Genomic DNA, 27905 nt, shown 5'->3' on the forward strand with positions numbered 1-27905 from the left:
TCAAGGAAAAACGGAACACAATTATCTTCAATGCTGGTCTAAATATCTAAGACGATCTGAGGTGTCATTTTAGCCAGATGTAGCCAGATGTTGGGGGGGGGGGGGGCTTGAGGGCCCTTCTCCGTTTGGTTGGAGCCGCGCGTGCGGACGGCAGAGGTCGCTGTGCGCTAAAGTTTAACGCAAACCACCAGGGCGTTCTCTCTGAAGCTGCTCTGCCGATAAACAAACTGTCATGTCGACCCGGCTTTCAGTCAAATAGACCGATTTAGACAAGGAGCCGGGATTCATCTCCAACAGATCAATAATCGGCGCGCACTGAAGAGGAAGTTGCTGGAGTGGAACGGGTTAACGGCTGAAGGCCTGGCCCCACTTTTCGGTGCGCGTCACCCGCCTCGGGAAAGCGATCCAACCATCCCGGTGTCTGGACGGGAGCAATCAGCGCCTCTCCGCTGCTCGACGCGCATCCTCATCCCGTCGACCTCTGCGCCGCCGCTCCGTGACTCAAACCCAGCGCTCAGCGGGACCGGGAGGATCAAAGAGCGGGCGACCATGAAGGACCGCATGCAAGAACTTAGACATGTAAGTTGTGGATTATTTTCAATGGTCACTGTTCACTGGTTTCACTCTGACGCGCTTCTAGATGATGCGTCCGGAGTTCTCCGCTGCGCGCATGGAGCAACAGTCGCGACTTTAGGACCGGAGGAAGGGAGGCGCAGAATTCACTTCATGTTAATGTGCGCTTTACTTAAAACAGGATACAACCAGGTTGATGTTGCTTTATATGCGTGTGTGTGTGTGTGTGTGTGCGTGCGTGTGAGAGAGAGAGATAAGTCTGTCTGTCCAGTGAAGCTGAGGAGAACGAGCCAATAATATAAAGCTCCTCAGCTTTCTGTGAAGATTTAGCTACGAATTGGCCATAAGGAAGAAAACCCAACCCTTGTGTGTGTGCGTGCGCGTGCGTGCGCGTGTGTGTGGCTTGCCACGCTGTCTCCTTCCAGTGCTGGAGGGATGTAGTTTGGGGGCTTTTTCTTAAATTGTCATCAGCTTCAGTGAGAAAATTCAAACAAAAGTCAGTCCAATTGTCGTCAGAAATTCATTTTAATCTGCTGATTCTAATTATTATTTTTAAACTCACTTGTGGTACGATATATTTCATGTCTGAGAAATGTCTGCAGCCCAAGTCAGGTAATAAAGACTCAATAAAATTGAAGTGCGAGTCACAGGCTGTTATTTCCCATTAGCATTAGGTTAATATTGCTTTTTTTTTATTAACACGCTGCAGGTAAAGCAGCTCCTCCGCCCTCATGTAGACGCTCCAGTGGGACTGAGCAGCATATTACAGCTGAAGGGATGTGATGTGTGGAACAACTCGCATTAACAGCAGGGAAAGTGAAAACATCAGACAGACCATCTGCAGGAAGAAAACACACTTCCGACTTTTAACCGAGGTGGGCTCGGACCCAGACCCCAAGTCACATCGTCACACATCTTATTTTGCCCGAATAATACAAATCAGAAGACATTTCATTTGGTGATTGAAAGAAGAAAATTGATCATGATTTGATTTCTTCAGCTCAGTTTGTGACGCTGAGAAAAACAGAAAGGGATTCAGTTCTCTTTGTGACAGTGGCACCAATTATGATAACACCACTTGGAAATACATTGAGGGGGGGGTTGTTTCCCATTTAATAAATGATGGGAGGAACCAGCCGCGCAGCAGCACACTTGCCTCCTCTGTCTCCGTTGTCTTGCTATAGTGGTGGAGGATTTATGGGTTGGATCTCTCAATGAAAATCATCTTTGGTGGGGGGTCCAAGGCATTTTAAGGACTTCTGTGATGGGTAATCAGCGACCTGGGTAATCAGTGGCCTGCGTGGCGAAGGAGTGTCGGGGACTATCGGCACGGCAACCGCTGCAGACATGGGCAAGGACTGATGGAGACCCATAACATAACAGGTGGACTGGTGCCAGAGTTGTTATATCTGCTTAAAGCGATTTAGATGACATGATCCATGTAAAGAAAATCATTTTTGACACATTTAGTAGTTCTTGGGGAACCATGAACGTTTCTCTCCCGAGACTCTGGGCCTCTGTGGGCGTCCAGCCTGAGGACACGCGGCTCTGCAGCCGGCTGGACTTCATGAAGCGTGAACATCTACACATTTTGTTGAGCCACTCTGCAAGTTCCCTCTCCCATGCGTGTGTTGGTTTGTCATTCTGGCAGGAAACTGAGTTTTGCTCATGTGTGTGAGCTTGCAGGATTTTTCCCATATGCACATGCACACTACTTTATGAGCTCAACACCTGTGTACTCTTCGGGCAGCTCATTAGCATGCTGCCTAGAACTGCCAGTCCCGATAAGTGAAGCGGCTGTGTGGCCTCGACGCTCCCCTCACCTCATCCCGTCACTCCCAGCTGGATGGGAGATGATTTAGTGACAGTTGGTGCAGAGAAGCGATTGCCAGCCTTGTTCATGCCCCGGAACCTACAAGAGAAACATGTTGATGAGGTTATATCAGATTAGAAACATTAATGACTGTCATCAATCAAAGTTGATCTTTTGTCTCGATTTTTCTCCGTGATTTCTGCGCTCTCTTTCACCCTCTTGGTAATGTTGAATTCCTGCATTATTGTTCTGCACTCTGTCTCTCTCGGAGCTTTATCCGATGGCTCCCTGTCCTCTCCTACATTCCTTTTGATTCCCAGTCTGTCCTCTCTGTGCAGCCTTGTTAGCGGTAGCATCGGCTCACGCTGCCCTTTGTGGTTGTGTGGCGACTCACTGTGGCTGCCTGTCGGGCTTTAGAGTCGGAACTAGTAGGAAGGCTGTAGAGGATTGACTCTGAGTTTTTCTCCTTGTTCTTCCTTTGCATCCGTCTCCCTCTTATCCCCCTTAATTCCACGCTCTTATGTCTTATTTCTCAGTCCTTCACCTGATCCTGCCTGCTTGCACAGCAGCAGTGATTAAAAAAAAAAAGAAGCCACGTTAGGCGTTATTGAACTGGACACCGATCATGGAGGATCAGAGGTTTTATTTTTCCTCGTTTGAAGCCTTGAATCTTTGGAAGCACCTCACATCTGGGATGGCAACACCAGCAGCTTTCTAGTTCTACTGGTGAGCCTTTATTATGATAATCAGTGGAGGAAGGAAGAAAGAAGCAGGACAATCATCATCATCATCATCCTGTGTAGTGACAATTAATCATGAGAAGGGGATATACACTGAAAAACACATTATTCCTCCACACATGGAGGCTGCATACGAGCCATGCAATGAGTGTGACTGATCTGCTCTTTCACCAGGGGGCTTTCTGAGCGCACGACGTGACAGTCGCACTAAATCCAACGTTTCAGCTGATAGCAGCTCTGTACTGATGAAATGTGTAAGAATACGGCCCATTGAATTGGCGTGCTTGACACCATTTTCACACTCGACAGTAAAGCATGAATTGAGAGCTCGATTCAGGACTTCTTTGAGATGTCTTGTGCCGGGCTCTGAAACCAGTGACTGATGATGGTGTGGAGACAATTCTGTCATCACCACCTCTGGGTTGTCTTTGTCATATGTTTTTTAATCTCGTGCCTTTTTTCGCAGACATGTTTTGGGGATTTCTGCGACCTGTCCTTGACACAGGACTCTGTGTGTCTGCTAATGTCTCTTTATGATAGGGACATGCTTAATGCCGTCAGCATGAGGCAATAATTTGGCTCAAAATAACATTTCGGCAGTTGTGAACCTTTAAAGTTGACAACCCAAACATATCGGTGAATATATTATTCATGCATCTGGGAGAATGTGGAGCGACATCGGTGTACTCCATGTACTCCATGTACTCCATGTATTTGGAGTCGTGATGCAGAGAATGCTTAGTTCGCTATCCACTCCTACTGTTAGTGCTATTTTTGGTACCTACCAACCCTTGAGGGAATTATAGGACTCTTTATCTGCTAAATGCTCCTCTGTGTTCAGCAGCTTGTCTCTAACTGTGTCTGTTTGCCTTTTGGGGCTGGTCATGTGTACGTTGGGCTTTCAGAGAGAATAGCTGCCTGCTGAGAGCAGAAATAAAGCTGCCGAAGCCAAAGAGCGAGGCGTCCAGCTGCAGCGCTAGAACAGCAGGATGATGGTCAATGCATTTATCATGATGTATTTATGACTGCACTAAATTCATCTCTTTCAATATAACATATTAATTAGATGCATTAAGCGAGTGTTTGTGAATAAAAGAAGTACATTTTGTCTCCTGGCTGTGTAACAATGGATAATCATAGAAATCTATGAAATGAAAAATGATGTCTTCTAAAACGATTTAGCTCTGCTGCTCAGAATATCAAGACAATTTGCAGACTTCCCCTTTGACTTTTGGAAATTATACAAAACTTTTTTTGCGTCTGGCATTTAAAAGGTGAATGTAAATGGATTGGAAGAATCTTTATTTCTGTATTCCTCTGTCTTGCTGTTTTAAGGCTTTGCCTTGATTCTTTTTCTACCCCCCCCCCCATAGCTACAGCATTAATGTGTTAATGGTGTATCGGTGCTGTCATAATACTTCATGGTCAGGGAGTTACCGACTGAGACGATTTGCATACGTATTTGTGGGTGGGAAAAGCCGGCGGTGAAAGCGTCTCAGTTTTCCCTTCATATAATCTATTTATATATAAATTGATGCTTTATGACTGTCAATCATTCATCCGACTCGGAGCACTGGCTATCCATACGCTCAGGCCAGACATCCTCATCAGTGTAATTTAGGTGCTTGTACCTTTACCCATCAGCCAATTATTTGTTAACAAGCCTAAATGGTAATAAGCAGCCACTATTTAATCTGAAAGGTCCTTTCATCTCATCTGAGTCTCTGTAGCAGCCAGTAAGCGTTATCTCTGGGCGAGTCGGAGGCTGCAGATGTTTGAATTCTGACTTGAAAGTCATCTTTGATTTGTGGAAGCGTGTGTTAGTATCCCATCAGTGTTTAACCTTTCATCGCGGTGCAGTTTGTAAAGTTGTATTTAGGTGTGCTTTAATTGCGTCGCTTTGATTATTGCATTGCTAAAGGTCAAAAGGATGTGAGGGAGGCAAGAGGCTGGGCGGGGCTGAAAGGCAGAGAGGAAACTGGAGGAAGATTCAAACATAAAAGTCATGGACGAGGAGGAGGAGGAGATTCCATGATGAAGATCAAGGAAGTTTAAAACGTTCCTGCCAGGACCAGGAAATGGGAGGGACATGGCATGAAAACTGAAAAAAGGGATGTTGATGTGATCTAGAGAAGGCGTGAGGAGGGAGATGGAGACAAAGGTAACTCCTGTTTGTGTGGGCCAGCTGCTGTGATGAAGATGAAGTCTGGAGGAAGGAGGCGAGAGAATGATGGACGGGGAGAAAGAGAACGATGGAGGACACTGAGGAGGATCTTTAGGAATAGAACATTGTTGCTGAAACACGCTGGAGAAACGGCGGCGCTTCTGCTGCTCTCCCTCCCACATGATACTCACTCATGTGTCACCTGAACTGTTCTCGTTGCAGACGGGGCTCATCCGGCTTTTTATTTATTTCTGACTTCATGCAGATTCTCAAAAGCCACTACAGGCTCACACCATAAAGGTAGTCAATCACAGCCATTTGCATCAGGGTTCATTCACTTCTCCTCTGAAACCTGAAGTCGTTTTACACACTCAGTGAACAGCAATAATTTGAAAATGGAACCTTTGATTTTCATTTTATTGTTTATGTCTATGCATTTATGTACTTTAGGAAGCGTGAATATTGCATACAATGTCCAATTGTGTGTGTGTGTGAGAGAGAGAGAGAGAGACATTCCGAATGAACGTTAGCTGGTTGTATTATAATAATCAATCCAGCGTTCCTCCGTGCAGCTGACAGATTTTTATTAGTATTCGAACGAGACTGCAGGAAGCTTCTTAAATTGGCTGCAATATACAGATGCGGGAAATGGGTTTGCTTTAATGTGGAAATACAAAAGCGAAATAAAAAAGGTTTCCATCACTTCTTAAATTGTCTGTCACTGTTCTCCTATTCTCTAACCAGTAAATGGACTGAAAGCATGTGCCCGACAGTATTCTCCCCCTTTCTGTTGCACATGAACACACACCCTGAGACCGGATGTCCCTTCATTGCACATACAAGTACACGTTCACAGTTTTGCATTATTGTTCTGCGACTCTGCGTGTCCTCGTTTCGCTTCTGTGAGGACATCGGCTGTGCTTCCTGCAGCTGCTGCTCACTAGATGTCTGTTTTGTATTTCCGGCTCCCTCGCTCATGGGCCTACTGTTTGCACTAGACGTGCAGGTACTACCTCTTGTCTTTATGAGATGAATCCCTGCTGGCACAGTGCCCAGACAAACTCTCTAATCCAATAAGCAGCATAATCAGGCCACTGCTCCTGCCGGGCCGTATCACCCCCAGGGGCAGATGGAATTGGAGGGTTTTCACCTCCCCTGAGACATGCTTGCATATTCCCTCGTTCTCTCTTTGTGTCGTCCGTCTGTTGTATATTATCAGTGTGTCAGCTGGAGTGTGTATGTTTGCGTGTCTTGCTCGGAGCATCTGCTGTTTCTGGACAGTCAAGTCCAACCAAGTCTGCAGACTGAGTCATGAGTGTATTACTGAAGTCCTCCTCAGCCTCTTCATGGCTCAGCGGGAGTTTTAGATCTAGGTGGGAGGTGCGGGTTAGGGTGCACTGCTGTGTCTCCTCTCCCCCCGTCCACTCAGTCGATCCTCCACTCGCTGCAGGAGATGCAGCATCTCTGTGGAGGCAGAACACAGTACTGGTGCACTCAGCTTATTCTGATTCGTTGCGTGTCCTCCTCCTCCTCCTCCTCCTCCTCGCCTCCCGCTGCTACGGTTGCCTCTTTTTTTCTCTGTTTCTAATATTATACAGTTTATAAATGCACCACATTGCCAAGCCACTATTAGTTTATACCATGTGGACCATTTTGTGCCAAACTCAGGAAGAAAAAATGGCTATAACACGCAGACGTTTGTCACGATGTACGGTATTAGGTTTTTAGACAACGGTAATAAGATCACAGTGTATTTCCCCTCAGATGTTTTTTCTCTTCTCAATAACTGGTTCCTGTCCCATTTGTCTTCTCCCCATTTGATGACATTTGTTCATTGTTTTCTTTGTCACGTTTTAACTTTGCTTTGCGTTGTTGTATTTTCTCAATCTGCATATCGTTCCATATGAAGTAAGCAGGGTACATTTAAATGGATCCTTTATGTCTACCAATGTTTCCTGATTTTCGACACTGAACAAAGAACTCGTTGTTTTATTTGAGAGTCATGCTGGTTCGATCTTTTGGTGCGCTCTCACGTATCAGAGTAAAAGCTTTCCCTTACAGAAAGTTGTCGGTTTTGGACTTTGTAATATTATTTGATGATAGGAACGCTTGAAAAATGAAATAAACTTGTTTCAATAACTTTGAACTATCACTTAATTTGATAGAGCAAATGAGCCAATTGTGTGACACGGAATGCCGAAGTGAAAGGACCTTCCGGGATAAATTAACACCCCCCCTACACAGATAACTCTCAGCAGCTAAATATAAGCAGGAAAAAAAAATTGCAGGTGTTTGTTTGTTCTTAAACCGCGACTATCATCCCCTTATATGTGCCTGGCGTGCTGTATAACAGGACAGAGGAAATCCTTCTTAGATGGGATTATTGAGCGTCACAACCTATGCAAATGAGAAGTGTTCATTAGTGAGGTTTATAGCTGCTAGACAACACACACCGCATTCGACCACGTACAGATAAATTGTCTTCTTCTCATTCTCGACAACAAATCAGATAAATGTATTTCCCGACATGCAGAACTCTCCCTGCAAACAAAAAGATGTAAATACAGGTGAATGAATCTGGAGACTGAAGTGTGTAAAAGTCAATGTATTCTCACCCCCCCCCCCGGTCCTCATTTAATAATAACGTACTAATCACTGAAACCCTGGTTGTAATTACTCAAGTGTTTCTTGTTTCTAATCGGTTTACAGGTGGAGGCATCGCCCTGCTTGTGTTACTCCTGAATTAGACATCACAGTCAGGACCAATGTTATAGTATCATCTTCATCATCATCATCAATTCAATCAATCAGTATCTGTAGTTACTGTAATGATCTTTTTGGTGCTTGAAAATGAGTCCTAACTGTATGTCTGTCTGTTCAGGGCAAGGAGACGACGGAGGAGGAGGATGAAGTTGCCGTGGGGATGGAGAAAGGCTTTATGGATGAATTCTTTGAACAGGTTTGTTTCTCTCACTCCCTCCTTCCGTAATTTTTCTTTCAGTAATTATTTTTCCCATTGCTCTTATTTGTTTTTTACATCCCAATCCACCTGCTGACTTTGTCTCCTGAAAGAGAATATAGCTGTGTTGGTTTCTGTGACCAGCCTCTTCTCTCTGGGAAACAATGATGTGATTGAAAGCATGAATGTTGCTTTGATCATTGTTTTACTTTATTTCTTCACATGGCTTTTATTGACTCTGCAGCACAACAATGTTCATCTTGTGCAGCTCTGAGTAACAACACTGGTGGGTTCACGTATTCCTATACTGGTGCGTTACGTGAAATTCTATATCTATGGATGCAGGGAATCCATTCTTCTGTTCTCGCTTTGAGCATCATCTGATGACGGCTGCAGGTCTGTGGTGGTGAGTGGGTAGAGGAGAGCGGTGGGTGGGTTTCTATATACCTTGTCATCTTTATTTTATCCCTCATAGCTAAAAATTTGTCTTGTATTTATGCGTTTCTTCATTTGATTGATTATTTGTTATTTGATACCGATGAACCTTTGTTAGTGGCAGATCCTGGACGCAGATGCAGATTTTATATCTCTAATTAACTTTCATCAACACGGTGACATTGGTAGGGCAATGAACTTTCCAACTGCTTTCCGGTTGATGATGCAGTCATCAGTTCTTGGAATATTAGTTGTTGTGTATCCATCAATTTGCACAACAGCAACACAAGTACACACATACAAAACTCATCTGTTTCTATCAACTGTGTTTTTTTAACATCTCCACCAAGGTTAAAAAAAAAAGGAGTTCAGTGTTTCACTAGTATTGTAAGGGTTTATTAATTATGGTTAAGCTCTGAGCAACGTTGATTCTGCTTTCATTGTTCTGCCGCTGATCGTTTGCATCCATCCCAGATAATAAAACATGCATCCCTTCCCTTTATCTGGCTGTTGATTCCATCTCAAATGGGAAAGCGAGGAAAGATCTTGTGAAGTGTGCAGACAAGGTGCCAGCGGCATAGTTCGATGGATATGACAGATGGAGTTACAGATCGGGGATGGAGCCGAGGGAGGGAAAGTGTAATCAGGCTCTCACCCAGTCGGGGCTTCTTCATTAAGCTTTCTGTGGCGATGTGGAAGGAAAGCAGACGGTGGACACAGAGCGCCGCAGCCCTTCACTCACAATGTGGCCACCACCCTCACTGGGTGGGACATGGATTTTGTTTGTGGCAGAGCAATGAACCACATGTGTGTGTGTGGATGTGTTTGTGTAGATGTTATCACCTTCATGAGAAATATTCAGGTACAAAAAGATTAATAAAAAAATGCAATAAGGTAGTTTGATTTTTATTATTTAAATGTTAAATATATGATATTCACACCCAGTGGATGAAATCCACGTGTGATGCATTTATTACTCAATAAAGATATCTGAACACATACTGCTCAAAAAACTCAAATGTGAATCAAGAGCTTGCTGCAATTTAAATTACGTAAAATAAGAAAAGCCATATTCCACTGTACTGTTTAGCTCTTTTGTGTCTTACTTGGAAATAGAGGCTCACATATCTCCCATCAGACTGTAAAGTTCCACAGCACGAATTAAACATGAATCAATATTTACTTTATAGCCTAATTTTCACTTGAAGGTTACTCAGATTCACATTTTATCATACTTTTTTATTAAATATTAACAAATCTGACGGCTGACAAAACCTCACGTCACACTTCTATCTATCTATCTATCTATCTGTCTATCTATTGTCCATTTTTCTATCTGTAAGAAGTGCTCATTGTCTATCTACCTACAGTACCTGTCTCATCTCATCTTGGAATTGATAATAAGAGTACCGGTACTAAAGACAAATAACAACCCTCAGAAAGCCAAATGTAAAAAAACAAACATCTGAAGAATAAAAATGGATTGAAAATGGATTAAAACATTTCAGACTTATCGTTATCGTTCACATTCTGCGATGTATACAAGCACCCTTACGTGTTCTGTTTTCGTCCCAACGAAAGGCTCATGACACATTTCCAATATCCTCCAGTGGATGATGCAAGAATGAAGTGAGCAAAAGCAAGACGAATTCAGCCTCAATGCTTTTTACCAATCTTTGGTAAATCTGTAGGATTTGGCTGATATTTAGGTTCCTATATACACTACAGTTAAACAATAGATGCACAGAAAAATGTCTTTAAATGGAATAAAGTTATAAAATAAGTCATCCTATGAGACACTATTACACTGTTTTTATTTGTTTCTGCGTGTGCTTGATCTCTTGGATTTGTTTTTCTCATGCACAATATAATTAGCCTGATGTCTTACCACGGTTCGCTGGGAAACAGAGTGGTTGCATTCCTCTCTCTCTCTGTATAACTTTTTGATCTCTGCATCGTTCTGTCTTTCTTTATTAAACACACATCTCTGTCTGGTCGGTCTCCAGTGATCTTCTAGAGCCAATTATGTTGTTATATAAAAACAAAACCCAGATCCAATAAGCAGCTAATTAAAGAGATGATGGGAAAATAATGACACATGTGAGGGGGGGGGGGGGGGACTAATGTATGGACTGAGAACTGAGAAGGGGGGGTAGAGCGCAGAAAGAGAGACCTGAGAAGGGGGTTACAGAGCAGAAAGAGAGACCTGAGGGGGGGGGGTTGTACAGAGCAGAAAGAGAGAAAAGTTATTGAACTGACACATCAAATTCCAGGCATCCATGGGGACAGAAAAACAGAGCAGGCTGAGCTGGGGTGGTGCAGGTGTAGCGGAGGAGAAAACCATTAGCAGTGGATAACAGACGGAGATGAAAGCAGCGGCTGATTAAGCGACTGACAGATGTGACCCTCCTGCTGGTCCAGCTGTTGTCTGAAACAGATGCAGCAGTGCTGTAGAGGGAGGAGGGTGTGGTTGGTTTGAACGTCAAACCTGCATCTTGGTGGCAGGTGATGCCGTAAAGTACGGCATTAAGAGGTGGTCGATCAATAATTCATTTCATTAAATACCTGTTTCACTTTCTGGACTCTTTAGCAAAGTTAATGAAATATTGTTTTGGGGTTCATTTGGTGAATTTAGTGTGAAAAATAATTATTTTGAGCTTTTAAGTAAAATTTTAATAATAATAGTAATAATTAATTTAAATGGAAATCTTTTAGTTTTTCCCAATATTAGCGTTGATTTGAATGTTTTTAAATGGACGGCCCGAACGGATTAAATTGTTTTCAGTTATTTTCTATATAGTTCTATACTAATAGGAGATGACAGCTCAACTACTTTGACAATATCCCTGCTGGTGAAGTATCTCTGTGGGGTCACAGAGGACCTGTCCAAAGTCAATCTGGTGGCTCCACACCTGCAAAAGGCTCAGGGAAAGGGGGGTAGTTGTTCATGTATGTTCACATTTTGGGGAAGGGAAAATGAAAAGTCAACGCACATAAAACTATTGCATATATTTGACCCGTTCTGTTGTGGGGGAAAAAAAGACTTCAACTGAAGTGTCTTCAGGCTTTTAATGTGAATATTCCCCGATGCATGTGCAAATCCTGATCCATGAAGAAACGGTATTCTAAGTCAATTTTCTTTTGGGGTTTGGACAACGCCTTTAAGATGAACTGGAATGCAAACAGTCTGCCGAACCTTGTTACCCAACATCTTATCCACCTCACTAATGCCCCTTTGGCTGGATGGAAATGAATCCCTGCAGCTAATACTCCAAATCCTAATGGCAAGTCTTCCAGGAAACGCGGAGGCCGTTAAAGTGGCAGATTAATGCTTATGCCTTTATAATGAGATATTCAACGATCAAATATGGGTGTAATGTTCAGTTGCCCACATGTGTGAAGTGTAACTCCTTTTTCCTCTGTGCATTGCCCATCAATAGTTGCTTCACAGGTTGCACACAGAAATGGAAAACTGTCAATTGTGATTTATAAAAGCTGTATTTTAGATAAACTCCAGTCATAGCTGTGATTGTGTGTTCTTCCACTTCAACCTGCTTCCTTCTGCTACTGTTGATCTTTTCTTTATCAGACTAACAACCGGTGGTGTTTCCTCCATCAGCAGTGAGGGGATCTAAACTCTCTCCCTCTCTCTCTCTCAACAGGTAGAAGAGATCCGCGGTTATATCGAATCTCTGGCAGAGAAGGTTGAGGAGGTGAAGAGGAAGCACAGTGCCATCCTTGCTTCACCTAATCCTGATGAGAGTAAGGCTGTGTGTATTTTCTTATAGGCATTTTTTAAATTATAATAAATTCTGGGACTTTCATTGAAGAAAAATTTCCTATCAAGGAACTCGAGGCACCGCTAATATTCAAATACAAAATGTGTATGTGAGACACATGCAAGGAAATTTGAACTCACACGAGAGTTTGGACAACAAGCTGAGTGCCTGGGAATGAGAAAGACGGAGCTGCCGTCACAAAATAATGACGCTTAGGGAATAGTTTGAAGAACTATGTTGCAATCAGAGGCTCAGCCACTCATCCATCTATTTTCTAAACAGATTCTTTTGTTTTCATGTTTTTCCTCTGACTCTGCATTTCTCCTCTGACTAATTCCTTACACCCCACATGATGCCACAGTAAACACAAAGGACAGTCAGCAAATGAGTCCAACATGTCCTCGGCACAGATGGAGTCTTCCAGAAGGCAGACAATTTCTTCTGGATGTAGATGAGAAAATAAGAGATGCTTACTCAGCCATGTATAATAATAATAATAATAATAATACTGACCCTACATTTCATATTAAATCTAATTTGACTTTATGATGGCATCTATCTATCTGCAGTTGGGTTGGTGTATGCACTCTTCTTTTTTATTTTGGCAATAGATTTAACCAGTGACCACAAGCATCAGCTAATCCATAACAACCGAATTTTTCAATTCATTCATTAACATTTTATTCTGCAATGACTCAGTAATGAGTCGGACAAGCTGTTAATGGAGAGCAGAATAAGAAATAGGGCCGCGTCGCTATTTTTGTGCCGTCATTTAACACTGGCGGCAAATAGCCTGGTAATAGTGTCAGAATTCAGTGAACAAAAGAAAGAGAAATTATTCCATTCTTTAAGAGAAATCAGGGAAATGAAAGGAAAGTTTGTCCAAAAGCAAAAAGCCTGTCTTTTGTTGCAGACTGAGAAGGAAAGTGGACAATCTTGAGGATGTTGACAGCTGTTGTCTTTCTACCACTCAGTCCTTTTTGTCTAACATCCTTTTGTTCCCATGCATTTTCTTTACTTTACTTACCTCGTGCCCTGCTGTTAACTCAGCTTGCCTTATTTATTAGTTTCCCTCTGATCCCTTATCTGCAGATTCTACAATCCGTCTCTCCTCTCTTTCTACTCCCCATCTCTGTTCTCTCACGCCTCTTCGTCTGTCATGTATCTCACGGTATTAATCTGGAACCCCGTACTCATGAGGGGTGATGTTACTCACAGCAGTAGCATCTCTCTCTCTCTCTCTCTCTCTCTCACACACACACACACACACACACAAATCTCTCCTGACTCGCTATCTTCCACCTACCTGGAAAATAATCAATCTGATCGCAGCAGCAGGCGTCAGATGAGTCTCACAGCACTACACAGAACACAAACTAGGCCAGGTGCGGCATTTCAGATACAAATTCTTCCATTGACTGTGCTTTTTGTGTTTGTAATCAATGCCCTGTGTGTGTGTGTGCGTGTGATAAGTGCACATCAATCGGCAGCAGATGCAAATGTTAGGGTCATTCATTGTACAGAGGTCAGTGTGTTGGTTGCTCTGTGGCCACACCTGAATATCCTGTTCAAATCAGCTCCTGTGTCTCTGAGCAGCATCTTATATTATGCATGTGGAACTATAATAGATATTTTTAACATCCAAAAAAGTAGAATTTAAAACTCCTAATTTTGAAAATGTTCATATTTAATTTATCTGCAAGACGTTTACATTCTCTTTGGTGACAGCATGTGCTCCTCACACTTGATATATGATGAATGTTTTCAGGCAAGTTGCATAACTCCAGTATCAACTTGTTTACAGACTGAAACGTCTCAGCCACTAGTGATGCAGTGGAATAAAATCTGGGACATTTATCAGGATGAAAAATGTGTCGCGACATGCAATTAAGCAGATCAAATTTCAGACGCTGCTCGCCAAGAGTTCTCTGTGGGGAGAGTTTCTGAACCTTCAAGCATCTTTGCTCTTTTCAAATCAAACATCATCTCCTCCCTCATGATAAAAAGTCTCCCCCACTTGTCCTCTCATAGTAGATAGATTCTCATCTGGTCTCTCAGTCTGTCATACAGGTTTGAATATTAGAATGAGACTTCTCCAGTCTGCAGAAAAAAAGTCTCAGCATGGCACTGTAAGGCGGTGAGTCTTGTTGCTGTCACAGTTTACCAGTGTGCCACCCCCCCCCTAGCTACCACCAACCTGGTCAGCTTCACTTCAACCCCCAGCCTATTCCATTCCTCCTCCTCTTCCTCCCGCTTCTGCTGGGGATGCTTCTGTGTTTGCTGACTGCTCCATATTAATACCCACACAGACTCGGCCTCTGTAACATTACCATTACACCATATCACAGCTCAGCCCACCCCCCCCCTAAATGAAGCGCTGAAGATGCCACAAAGGAATTGCAATGCTCAGAGTGTGTGTGCTTGTCTTTGCCTGGTGTGTGGGCAGTTAACAATAGTAGGTTGGTGATGATGATACATTAAGCCATCGGGTCATAATGGGTATCGAACTCATGCTTCATCATGAGCGCATTCCTCTAATGCAGGAAGGGAAGACGCAAAATGCATTTTAAATTTAGAAGTATGATTGAATTTGCATTGGCCATTAAATAATTGCATTATTTGTTTGTTTATTGACCTTGTGCAGCACTTTATCACATTATTTTGATCGATGAGACTGTACATGATCGACCTCACAGCAAGAAGGTAATGTTGTTTTAATGGTTTCCTTTTAGTCACAGGTCAGTCACTTTGCCACGTCATTTATCAGCAAAGTCATTATCTGCATATATGGATACATTTAACATACATGTTATCATCGTTAATTAAAAATCCACTACAAATGAGGATCCATGTAAGACAAAACAAGATTTGTGATGGATTATATGTCACCAAATCTCACTAAAGGACAGTATTATCAGTGACGTCTGTGTTTTTATCGAAACTGACAATCTCAAAATTGCGCAAGTTTATTTTGCAGCATTTCTCGGCCTGTTTTTACCACCGCTGAGTGTTTGCTTGCATCTTTAGCATCTAGCTTCTGAGGAGCAGCTCTCCTCTGACTCCTGCAAGTCCTCGGTTTGCAGCTCTAGAGATGCTGCTTTTAATTGCGGCCTGTGAGTGTTACTATTTCTCCTGCCATTTTGGCTGAGTGTGCCTCCTCTCTGGGTGTTCTTTGCCAAAGCTCCTCCACCTTCAACTAAAAAGTGTTGTTTAAGTTCCTCCAGCTCTCTTTATTCCCTTTGTTCTTCCTCAGTCATCTTTTGTCTTTGTTTCACGCCGTTCTCCCTTCTTACATCTCCCTTGCAATAAGTTACTGCAGTATTATAAAATAATAGTAGAAAGCTCTGCTTTTTACTGTGGTATAATAATATCCATACTGAAGTAGGTTAACACAATGTGAAGCGGTAGCATCCGAGGGCGAGGATGTACAACAGAGGTCAAACCTGGTAAGATATCTCACCCTCAAAGGGATAAATCAATTTTAAGATCCTTCTGTTCTCTAGACTGAGCAGAGACAACCTGTGATCGTGGAGACAGAAATGTAACGCAGGTTCAGAGTAACAATAATAACATTCATGAAGAAAATGGCTTTTCAGCATTAAATAATGTGAATAAAAATACATTCAGTGTAATAACCATTAAATAACTATTAACTAACTAATAACTAAAAACCTAGGTTATATATACAAATTGATCTGGTCAGTAACACAGATTTTAAAGAGCTGTTTTAGTCCATGACTGCAGTCAACCTGTGAATTCTGTCACAAAGAAAAGGACGAGTGAGCTGTCTGTCGTTTAGTGGTTAAACATTTCATTTAGTCCCTACTGTATCCTTCCAGGAAAGCAAATATTAGTACTGTTTGAGGAATGAGCTCAGACGCTGCCTCTCTGAAAACATCAGACAACTGGACTCTAGACGATCAATAAGTGCAGTAAACACACAAAGACTGGTAATACATTTACAGAAAGAGCAGCGAGACAGAGAGATGCTGCAAGATGTGAGAAAAGATAAATGGTTGTAAGTTAGATATTGGAAAGGCAGACACTGACCCCCTAGTTTCACCAGTTTCACTCGAGAACTAGAGAAGCGTTTTCATCCGAGTGACTGAAAGGAGCGGCGTCCTCCTCCCAGCACCTATAAAGTGTAATCATTAATGTGCTGTATGTATTCTAAGCCCCTTCAGGCTGTCCAGTGTGTATGATCAATAAGCATGCTTTGTCTGCAGCTGTCAAACATTACTGAGCTCCCTAAAACATTCACGTAATTAAAATCTGAATAACAAGCTCAAGGGGCTGTGTCCTTTTAATAGTGATGCTCATCATTATTAGGGTTTATTCACACAGCCTATTCTTTCATCATTTCTCGATGCTGTTTTGCTGCACTCGTGTGATTTCTTCCGTGTTACTCTTTTATATTCAAAATCATTCAATAGAGAAATGTTTGGAGGGCGCAGATCGATACAAATTAAAACATATAAATTATTACTTTTCATTAAATATCATGGAACGTATATATTCTCCGTACACTTCTTACTTCTACATTTCCTCCATTTTTTCTTGCCTTGTAGCTTCTCTCTCTCTCTCGCTCTCTCTTTCCCTCCACCACTTTGAAACAATCTGAATCAGGCGAGAGGACTGACTGCACATATCGCCATAGCAACACAGTCTTAACGATGGCGACTAGTGTGACCTAAAGATTGGATTTCAGAGCGTCTGGAAGAGGGATGCGGTGTGAAGCCACAGCTCAGCCGACTCCCCGGTTTTGCCCACTAATTTGCTTTACCTCCCACTTCTTCTCTTTATTCATCAGTGTCTGCACTCGTGCTCTTCCCAGGCTGAATTGACACTTGATCAGGCTGGTTGGCCCCCTCTGTTTGTTAACCATGGGGGGGGGGGTCCAACTCCTTGACACACATAGCCACACACACTCAGTGGTCACTTGGTTAAAAGCTGAGCTTGACTTTTATGTGTCTGTGATTTCAACGATGCTGACCTCACAGCCAGAGGTTCCCGTGGTCACAGGGAGGATCGGTAGTCTTTGAATAGACGTACAGTTTCACATCTTTTTTAGATGTGTCCAAGTATGCAAATGGCGCAAAGATGGCAACACAAGAAAAATAAAACATCTTACTATTTTAAAAGAAGAAGACGAGCTCCAGTGATCTTACACCTGATCTAGTGATCTTCTGTTCCTCATCAATATAACTCTCTTTGTCCACTGTTTAGTCCTGCCTGGTGTTCACTGGTGTGTCTGTTAAGCAGATTAAACATTTGTAGTACTCTGCTAATCGATGTGAAATGGGTTCTTTATCTCCAGTGAGCTGCTGCAGTTTAGGTTATTATACAAGGTGGTCAGAGGATTTATGGTCAGCAAGCATTTGGTATATAAGCTGCTGATTAGGATTCATATGGCATATGTGAATGCAGTCTGAATGAAAGGATGCCATATGAGTGGATGATCCACTTTTTTACTGGGTGGTGGTGTTAATGAGCTTTCAGCTCAGTATGCTAGCTGTGTGGGACTCTTCTTTGTCTTCAAAGTGCCTCAAACGGGCATGAAGAGCCTTCACATAATGCAGATTTTCAGTGCCGTTTTCATCTTTGTCATTTACGCAGCTTTCTGAAAAGTAGGCAACAAGCAGAAACAGCCTCATAAGGAACAGCACTGCAGGGAGTTCCATTCATTTTTAGCTTATGAAGTTTGTATCTGCAACCCGGACCCGAGCCGGATGAAATTCTGTGGTGAGATAGAGGCCCCCACCCTACATGACTGTGTCAAATTTCATAAACATCAGTCAATAATCATCCGAGATATTGAGGAACAAATTCTGAAGCTCCATTGACTGCAATGTTAACAAATATTTCAAAGTGATTCAGAATCCAGGATCTCTTCTGGGTCATCACCAACATTTGGTCATCTGTTCCGTGTAACATTGCCAACATTTCCTGAAAATTTCATCAAGATCCGTCCTTATCTTTTTGAGTTATGTTCCTAACAGACAGACAGGTTGAAATGAAGACAGTTGGCTAGTCAGATAAATAAAGGCTGCTCTAATCGCTATAAGAAAGGCAAAGGACAGGATTCACTGCTCCGGAGTGAAGAGCGAAAGTCATTCTTGTGTGTCAGTATTGATTCTGTTTGACGCTGTCGGGTATGCAGGTTGTAAATGGGTGCTTTAGGGTGGATGTAAACCTTCAGTCTCCTCTTCATCTCTTGTCCTTTATCAGAAACTAAGGCAGAACTGGAGGATCTAATGGCTGACATCAAGAAGTTGGCCAATAAAATACGCTCCAAACTAAAGAGTGAGTACAGTTCTTACAATTTCTTCTACTCAAGCTGAAAGTAATGATTGTTTTCTGCATCAGTCGTCAATCAAACCCTTTGTTTCTGTGTGAATCAAATAATTGCATATCCACGAAAAATGTCAGAAATGTGCAAATTGCTAAAAAGGTTTTGATGAGAAACAAGATGTGTTTGAAAATGCAACTAATTGATGGTTAATCATTTTGTGATATCAGCTCCCCTCTGAGGGATATTTCTGCTTGAGCTGAAGAAATTAGTTCATTGTTAACCATGCAATATTTCACAGAGGCATAATCAGCAACTGTCATGCGATCATATCATACATACTCTTTTTTTGTCAAGTGAAGTTAAAATTGAGGTTTTCATCAAGTGGGAATGGCGGAATGTTGTGCCTAAAACACAGTGGGATTTAAGTTTTTCCCAGAAGCGCTGGAGACTTGGTAGTAAATGACATAAGTTCATTTTTGGCTGTAGCTAAAGAAAATGCCTCTGATTGTCTTGAATCATTGGAGGCCGACAACAGTCAAGTCCAGAGCAGAGCCTGTTAAATGTGAATTAACAGGCTCTTACTTCTCTGTCTCTGTCAGTCTGTCTCTGATTGAACATCTCAAATGCTTCAAATTGATGGTCTCGTCTGTTATTATGCTCTTCGGCTAGGTGAGGTGTAAATTTAAAGTGGTTCAAACAAAAATTATAAAGATGGGAGTATGAAATGTGAATTTTTAAGAGATTCAATATGTAATCTAGTGGGCTGCGTCTGGAAACGACTATTGAAAGAACATTTCTAGTGTACTTACGACCCTGATTTTAAGCTTTGCACATTTTCCCAAGGCCTGTAAAAACACAATTTTGTGGAAAGCTCTATTGTGGCCTGCGGTAGATTGGATTTGAAAATTGCTGCTTAAAAATATTTCAATTCAAGTTATGGTCCTTAAATGGAATTTACACATTAGAAACAAGCATCATGTGGCACGTGATGTGATGCTACGTCTTCTTGTTGAATTTATATTTTGTGCATCTCTTCAGGTATCCAGCAAATCATTGAGCAAGAAGAAGGACAGAACCGGTCGTCAGCTGATCTGAGGATACGCAAGACACAGGTGCAGCTCAGAATATGTAGTAGAGATATTCTATTATATATATATTGTAGAGTTCCTATTGTCCAGCTGTCCTCTAGGAATTCTAATAGCAATTTATTCCCCCTAGAAAAAGCAAACTCTGCATAAATGTATTTTTTGTTTGCTATAATCTTGCTGGCATTTGGCACTGTTATACTTAACTCACTCAAAAACCAATTTGTCATTTTACTCTTGGCTTTGAGCAGCTCTCTTTTTGGTTTGCATTTTCCGTGTGGATTCAGTGCTTGGAATTAGAATGCCCCGTGGAATGGACGTGCTGCTGCACTTAATGACTGCTTGCGCCGGCTCACCTCCTGCTCTCCCGTACCATTTTAATGACTAATTCAGTTGTTTTCTACCGTCGCAGTGAAATGCTTTCTTTCTCCTCCCTGCGTCTACAGCACTCCACACTATCTCGTAAGTTTGTGGAGGTGATGTCAGAATACAACACCACCCAGTCAGACTACAGGGAACGCTGCAAGGGACGCATCCAGAGACAGCTGGAGATCAGTGAGTAGAGCCGGGGAGACTAAACGCTCTGCTCAGTCTCTGGTTATTTTGCCGTTTTGTGACGATTTGGCAGACTATACCATCAAGTCTTGAGAGGACCCACTAAACATTCACTATATACCCCTAATCCTAACCCTAACCCAGGTCCAGGAAATGTTAGGAAAAATATCATGTTACCTATTATGTTATATCATGTTTTCATCCTCAGCCTAAGCACGGCCTTAATACTTTGATGTCTGTCCCCACATCCTCCATCATATCGTAAAGTGTCAAAATCACGACACCTCTGCAGGATTAGAATCACTCATTTTTGGTAGAGCATTACTGTCACCGCTTAAGTCTTAAGTCTTTGCTGGTTAATTCTGATCAGCAGAAATCCTCACTATGGCAACATCTTGTTCACACCAAAACATTAATGGGTTCATGTTACTTATTCAGCATCACATTTATATTTCCACAAAGTGGACGGGTGATATTGCAGTGGTTCTGTCCATGTGTTGGATAATGTGTTTGTCACACATCAAACTGGACGTATCCATCTTGAATTTGTCTGATATAGTGTACCAAAAACATGATATTATCTTGAATTTGATATAGTGTACCAAAAACATGTTTCCAAGACACATATGTATCACCATCCTCCACCCGTAGTTTTAAGCGTGCCAGCTGTTGCTGCTTAGATTTGTGCTCCCCTCACTCTGCAGGCATGATTTGATTTGACAGCTAGGAGTCCCAGGCGGCTGGGACTCCTTCTAGCTGCCCCGAAGAGTTATAACAAAACACTTTTTACTCACCATATACACAAAGGCACAGTTGCAGAAATGCATTTGACTTATTTGGCGGTAATAGCAGAGGCGAGCAGGGAACACCTGTGTTATACACTTGGCGTCATTGCAATTTCCTCTGGCCATCTTTCAGTTCAGATCAGACGCTGCTACAGGTTTATATGCTTCAAAAGAACGTAGTGCTGTCACTGTGCTGAATCGAAAGACAAACTCTCCTCACAAAAACACACGCCTGGCTTCACTTTTTGCGACTGATTTTTACTAATAGTGTTAAAGTCAAGATTGTGAGGCTTCAGTGTGGCTTTCCTCATCCAAATTGTGTGTCATCTATTTTAATTCAATAGAATGGAGTTCCCTTGAGATAATGTGGTAAGAGAGTTGTGTCCGGTTTGTGTCAACCGCTTTGACTTGTTTTAATGGGACTCGATAAGAGTGTGTCACACACAGAGGGAAACACACTCTGGTCTCATGGTATTGATGCTTTTGTCGGACTCTGGATTCAAAAACTGAAGAAACAGGAAAGCAGCTCAATGACGTACCGTCAGCATGTTTCAACATGTTCCCCTGCATAGCTAACAAGATAAACTGTATTTTCATCAGCCCTAACAAATCTGGCATATTTTCTGTACAGACAAAAAAAAATTGCACTTGTTCTCCAAAATATATTCATTTTTAAACTGCAGCGAGTAGAAGCCTAAAAGTCACTTCCCTTTGATTTTGCTTCTTGAGGATCTCACTTCATTTGTCTTCTATAGCAATGGAAATGAAATAATGCTGCTACTGGTAGCAACATAGCATGAATGATTTAACAGGCCATAAATGCTATGGGCGAAGTGAGACTTCTTGGTTTCATGTTAGGCTTCTCGGGGTTTGGGTCTCCATGGTAACAAAAAGAGCCTCCCTCAAAGGCTGTCAGGCTTTAAAACAGCCAGAGTGTGTGTGTGTGTGTGTGTGTGTGTGTGTGTGTGTGTGTGTGTGGTGGGGGAAGATAGGCTGGGGTAATTAATGCTAGAGTGTCTTATGTTTCATTTTTTTTTATGTTTCATGATTATCCATGACTCTCTGTGTCCTTTGACTCCGCCTCTGACCCTGTTCAATAGGGTAGGTTTTACCGTAATGATAGAGGCATTATTTATCATCAGAGGGGTTTGATCACAGTGCAGAATGTGGTTTATCCCTTCTCTTTGTCTGGCTGCAAAAAAAATTATTCATGAGCACAAGCAGATTCTTAAACAAGGTAATCAAATATTCCGACCACTTGACCGCTAACTGAAATTCATGGTTTAATATTAGATAATACGTTTGGATTAGACATGACTCGCAAGTGAATGTTCATGTTCCATGGTAAATGACATGGAGAAAAGAGAAAATGAGTTCCGTCTTGTTTTAATTACGCTTCGGACAGACATGAAGGATTAGGAGAGATTAATTACTGCTGCCGGTTGTGGTTTTCATCTGCTCTTCGGAGAACCTTTAAAACCATTAGCGTTACAATTATAATGCTCGCTGTCTGGGCATAAATGTCAACTGTGTATGAAATTAAGGCGAGAAAATGGGTATAATATTCAGGATTATCTTTTCATTCGTGACTTATCACCTGAAACTAAGATGTGTTGTGTTTTCAATACCCTGAAACAAGCCTTACATTCAGGTTAGGGTTACACTTAGTTTCCACTGAGCCTATCGTTTTGCACTGCCATGTCTCTACAGTAGCCCAGAAAGGACAATCCAACAACAAACATGACCCTTTGCATTTTCACAGGGGAGGGTGGCATGTGGGGTGTTGTAGATGCCACTAAATCCTCAGCACACCCGACCTTTTTTTACACACACACGTACTAACTCTAATCAAGGCCTACTCTGACGGGTGTCTTAACCAAATGTGTGTTTGCCCTTTTAGCTGGGAGAAACACAACAAATGAAGAGCTGGAGAGCATGTTGGAGAGCGACAACCCCGCAATCTTTACCTCTGGGGTAAGTGAACCCGCGCACCCATCAATACAGAGCAGGTTTCTAATCTAATTCTACTCCTGTGTGGCCCCATCCTTCTGTCGTTGCCATCTTAGATTATTATGGACAACATCACAGAGCAAGCGATGAATGAGATCGAGACACGGCACAATGAAATCATCAAGCTGGAGAACAGCATCAGAGAGCTTCACGACATGTTCATGGACATGGCCATGCTGGTGGAGAGCCAGGTGCAAACGTCGATCCGCTTTCAGCTCCTCCAGCTGTGGGGTTTGGGGCTCAGCCAAATGCACCAGGAAACAAACTCACAGATGCTGAATTCATTCATAAACCACAAATCCATCTGCCAATATGATAAGAGCTGCAATCCAAGTTTTGACATTCAGAATTCAAATTTTAGTTGCACTCTGTGGTCATGATGCTAAAACCGCACACGCTTGTAGAGCATCAAGTGAAGCTGTGCTTCGAGCCTAGACACCTGGATGAAGGTGATGTTTTCAGCAGCAGCTGCTTGTCTGTTTACAAAATATCTTTGGAAATGTACACAGAATTTGGGGCAGAGATGATTATCGTTTTAAAGATCAGTCAATTAGAATTTGCTGATTGTTTATATTTGGGATTTCTGCCATTGAGCCAATCTTTATTCATAATTAACATGCAGCGTTCACATGCTGAGTGGAAAATCTGCTATCTGATTCTTCAAATTGGCATCAAAACACTATGTTGTTATTATTATTATTATTGAACTATAACCAAGCCAGACATTTATTTAAAGCTTAGATGGTTAAGTTCACACTTACCCAGGGTAATCTTATAGGTAACAAATCCTCATACGTCTGTGTCGACCTCCAGGAAGATCTTTAGGCCTTGCTTATGTGAGGGATCAAGTGTTTCCCTAATAAGAATAAATGCTGAATGACTCATGAATGTAAACTATTGCTTGTAAGTCACATGAATTACAATCATACACAATCCATCAGCAGGCTTCCTCTTCATCGTTTATTGTAGGAGTTATACATTGTTATGTGTCGACTAATTCACAAGTATTGCATTTACTTTTGTCTGCTGTAATGCATATAAATCCACTAACAATTATTTACTAACTCTTCCTTCCAGATAATTTGTAGTCAGTTTTATTTAATTCTATTTAGCCACTTTCAGCTTTGCGCTCTCTTTTTCCTCTGTTTTTCATTTCTGCAACATGGCATTGTCCCCACCGTAATGACTCTAAGCTCTAGAAAACAGAACAGCGCTTCCAATCCAGAAAGGTAATCATTTATGAGATTCCTAATTTTGTTTTTAATTATTGTTGCAGTGCATGCATGAAGTCTGATTGACTTTAATCGTCACTTTGATACAGGGTTTGTTCTTCTTCTAAAGTCACAGATTGATCCTTTAAGTTTGCATATCAGGCGACTGAAACTGATTTAAATATGTGTACAGTAATTACTTTTGATGCTTCCCCACATTTTCTCAGTCAGAAGGAAAATGTTAAGCCGTTAGTATCTCATTCTTACGTATTTCACGAAGAGGCTCATAAAATATTTAAGTATTGTATGAAGTCAGGCCGCATTGCAGAAAAATAGAATACAATTTGATAAATCTTCATCAGACTCTAGATAAATTTTGAACTTAATGAGGTTAACGCTGATTTTGCATGTGGGTCTGGGTGTATTTCTGCTGTCACTACCAAGACAGTGACCGCCTCTCTTGCCTTAATGCAGGGCGGACTGGTGAACAACATTGAGCGGAGGGTGCTGGAGGCTCACGAATATGTGGAGCGGGCTAAGGAGGGCTTCCCAAAATGCAAAAAGATTAAAAAGACTGGCAAACGGGTGAGATGCAAGATGCACATATTCTGCGTAGTGACTCATTATTTCTCTTTTTTTCCACTTTCCTTCCTCCATCTCTGTTTCCCATTCTCCCATTATTCCTCCCCCTTTTCTTACCTCCTCTCCATCTGTATCCACTCACCCACCTCCTATTTCCATACCTGGATCCCTCTCTCTTTCCTGCCCGCATGTCTTCCACTCCTCCTCTGTAACTAACCTCTCCTAGGGGGAAATGATAGACCGCATAGAGTACAATGTGGAGCACTCTGTAGACTATGTGGAGAGGGCGGTATCAGACACTAAGAAGGCGGTTAAATACCAGAGTAAAGCCCGGAGGGTGAGTCACACATGCAAAAAAAGAAAAAATCAATCAATGCATGTGCACAAACATTCGACAGCATTAAGTAATGGGTGTCTTCAGAAGCATTGCATGTGTTACATTTTTCAGTGTAAGTGTCTGTGTATGCTCGCCTGTCATGTGTTCTGCATGTGGAACATCTGTGGTGTGTGTACATGGCATATTCTACAGCATTGATTCCCAACAAGGTGCACCTTCAGGAGAGAATCTCCAGCTATCGGCAGATAGCATTGAGAACTGTCACAATAACCAATTAGCTCTCAGCTCGACTGCACTGGGCAGTGCTGTCACACCTGAAAATGGCCTGCTGCTGAGTGAGAGAAGGTAATCTGTTAAGCACACATTTTATTATCTCTGATAACAGGCATGCTGTTTCCCCCCTACTTTCAGTCTTAGTGCTAAGCTAAGCTAATTTTACCAGCCTCTGGCTCCAGCCTTGAGCATCCTGCACAGTAGATGATTTCAAAATGTGTGCCATTCCATGTGGCAGCAGAGAAAGCAGCAAACGGATCGACTGAAAAATGTGCCAGATCCTAAAAATTGATGAAACCAGCATCACCATGTCTTGCATTAACAAACAATATTCAGTTTCACATATTGTATGATGTTAGATTTTAAACGAGTTAAATTACAGGCTGGTGAGTCTGTAAAGCTAATTAAAAAGGCATATGAAAAAACTCAGTAAAAGCAGCATAAATCCACCGGCTGCTTTAATGGCCATCCTTCTTTCTCCAATCTTGTCCACAGTGGAGCAACTCTGCCATCTCTTGTTTGATAATTAGAATATCACTCAAAGGCAGAGTAAATTCGTGCATCACCCCAACAGGCTTCTACATGATTTTCTCCCCTCGTAATCAAGGAAGTTTCTGTCTTTCCTTATCTCTCTTATTCTTACTCATCCGACAAGCGACTGAATCTTTGTCTGACTCTTTGCCCTCCTTGTTTTCCATCATCTTTCTCCATCCAGAAGAAGATCCTGATAGGATGCTGTGTTGCAACATGTCTGACTGTCCTCATTATTTCCCTCGCAGTTGGACTCAGTTAGGAAATCCCTACAGAGCAAACAGGGCAGGAGGTGAATTCTTCTTCTCAGGGCCATGTGATCAGCATTTCAAATGGACAGTACAGTCGGTACCTGCTTTAGAAACAGGAAACGGGCTTGTATTACTGCCCTTGGGGTCATTAGAGTCTCTCCCAGCCTTTTTTTTTTAACCTTTAAATTATTCTTAATGCATTTTCTTTTCTAAAGCAAACTCTCAAAAACCTTGTGGAACGAATTCATGCTGCGTCTCTTTGTGTCATGATTCACATTTTGTTGCATGTTCTTCTGTACTACTGTAATAGTCAAAGTAGTCACCCATTCAAATACAGTCATATCTAACATTGAGAACCCTGGCTATGTTTTGATTACAAAATTGTTTTTCAAAACATACATTTAATAAATACATTTATTTGCTTTCTTGTGTCTTGTTAGATGAGAGGAGTGATGGAAATAGTCAGTATTTTGTCTTGAACGTACCTCTGAAGGAAACACATTACTGCATTGTCAGTGCCACTGCAATCCAAAATATCATATATGATTGTGGCATCAATCCTCACCTCTAACAGCTGAAGGCAGATAATTAACCCAACTATTCCTTTACTAGTTGGGTTATTGAGGGTTAAAATGTTGGACATGGTCTGTTTATGAACTCAGATGGAGGAATGCATGCTCATAAACATTTTTGTACAGGTTTCCTTCATTTTAAAGTCACTGTCTATATTTTATACTCAAAATTAATGTCGCTGAATTATGAAGCTATACTTTGCATGTATTTTGGGATGGAGTGCATGCCTTCCGTCTGCATCCTTGTGAGCACTAGATGGCGCCTTTGAGGACTAGCATATTTTATATGCAGTGGCTTTAAATATGAGGATAATGCATATTCATGACTTGTGTGATTGTCTGTATGTTTAATATGGTGTGAACAAAATGCAGGAGCCGGAGATTTGTGGCTTTCAGAAGTAGAACATGTGGAAATGCTTATAAACCTTTGTCAAACTCCAGCAACATCTTCAGATGACATTAAAAATCAAATCAACATGGCACTGAGACATTCAGGATTTCTTTCAAACTGCATTTTGTTCCTATCATTCTAATGTTTCAGAATGTATTCCTTTATTTCTAACATATTTTCTCCGTTCTCTGTTTGCTGCCTTGGATAACTGTTTATCTGTTTCATATATATATAGAAGAAAATAATTATTATCATATGCTGTGTGATTCTGGCAGTTGTTATTGCCTCCATCGTTGGGGGGACACTAGCCTAGTCTTCCACCACATTCACACTAAAAGACACACAAACACACAGCAGAGCGAAACGCAACAGATTCCTATCTTAAGTTTCCCGTATTCATGAATGCATGTAATCTATTACATGTTTAGCACAAGGTGGGTTACATAGGCCTCGGGCCAGAGGTCTTTTCGCATGAGTTACTATTTTGTAAGTGTGGTGCTGCAAACTGTTTATTTGAGTGTTGTCTGAGATACGTTTCCAAAAAGTCAATCCTCGAATGAAAAATGT

General features: G+C 41.8%; 1 protein-coding gene across 1 annotated transcript; it reads left to right on the forward strand.

Moving 5' to 3' along the window:
- Positions 1-549: 549 nt before the first annotated feature.
- Positions 550-27651, forward strand: LOC137915979 (syntaxin-1A-like). The gene is made up of 10 exons (XM_068759101.1): positions 550-579; positions 8172-8249; positions 12347-12446; positions 18692-18766; positions 19794-19867; positions 20287-20395; positions 23081-23154; positions 23247-23381; positions 25210-25320; positions 27574-27651. The coding sequence occupies exons 1-10, from the start codon at positions 550-552 to the stop codon at positions 27649-27651; spliced, it is 864 nt and encodes a 287-aa protein (XP_068615202.1).
- The last annotated feature ends 254 nt before the right edge of the window (positions 27652-27905 follow it).

Source organism: Brachionichthys hirsutus, unplaced genomic scaffold (assembly GCF_040956055.1).
Source record: "Brachionichthys hirsutus isolate HB-005 unplaced genomic scaffold, CSIRO-AGI_Bhir_v1 contig_956, whole genome shotgun sequence".
NCBI classification, from domain to species: Eukaryota; Metazoa; Chordata; class Actinopteri; order Lophiiformes; family Brachionichthyidae; genus Brachionichthys; species Brachionichthys hirsutus.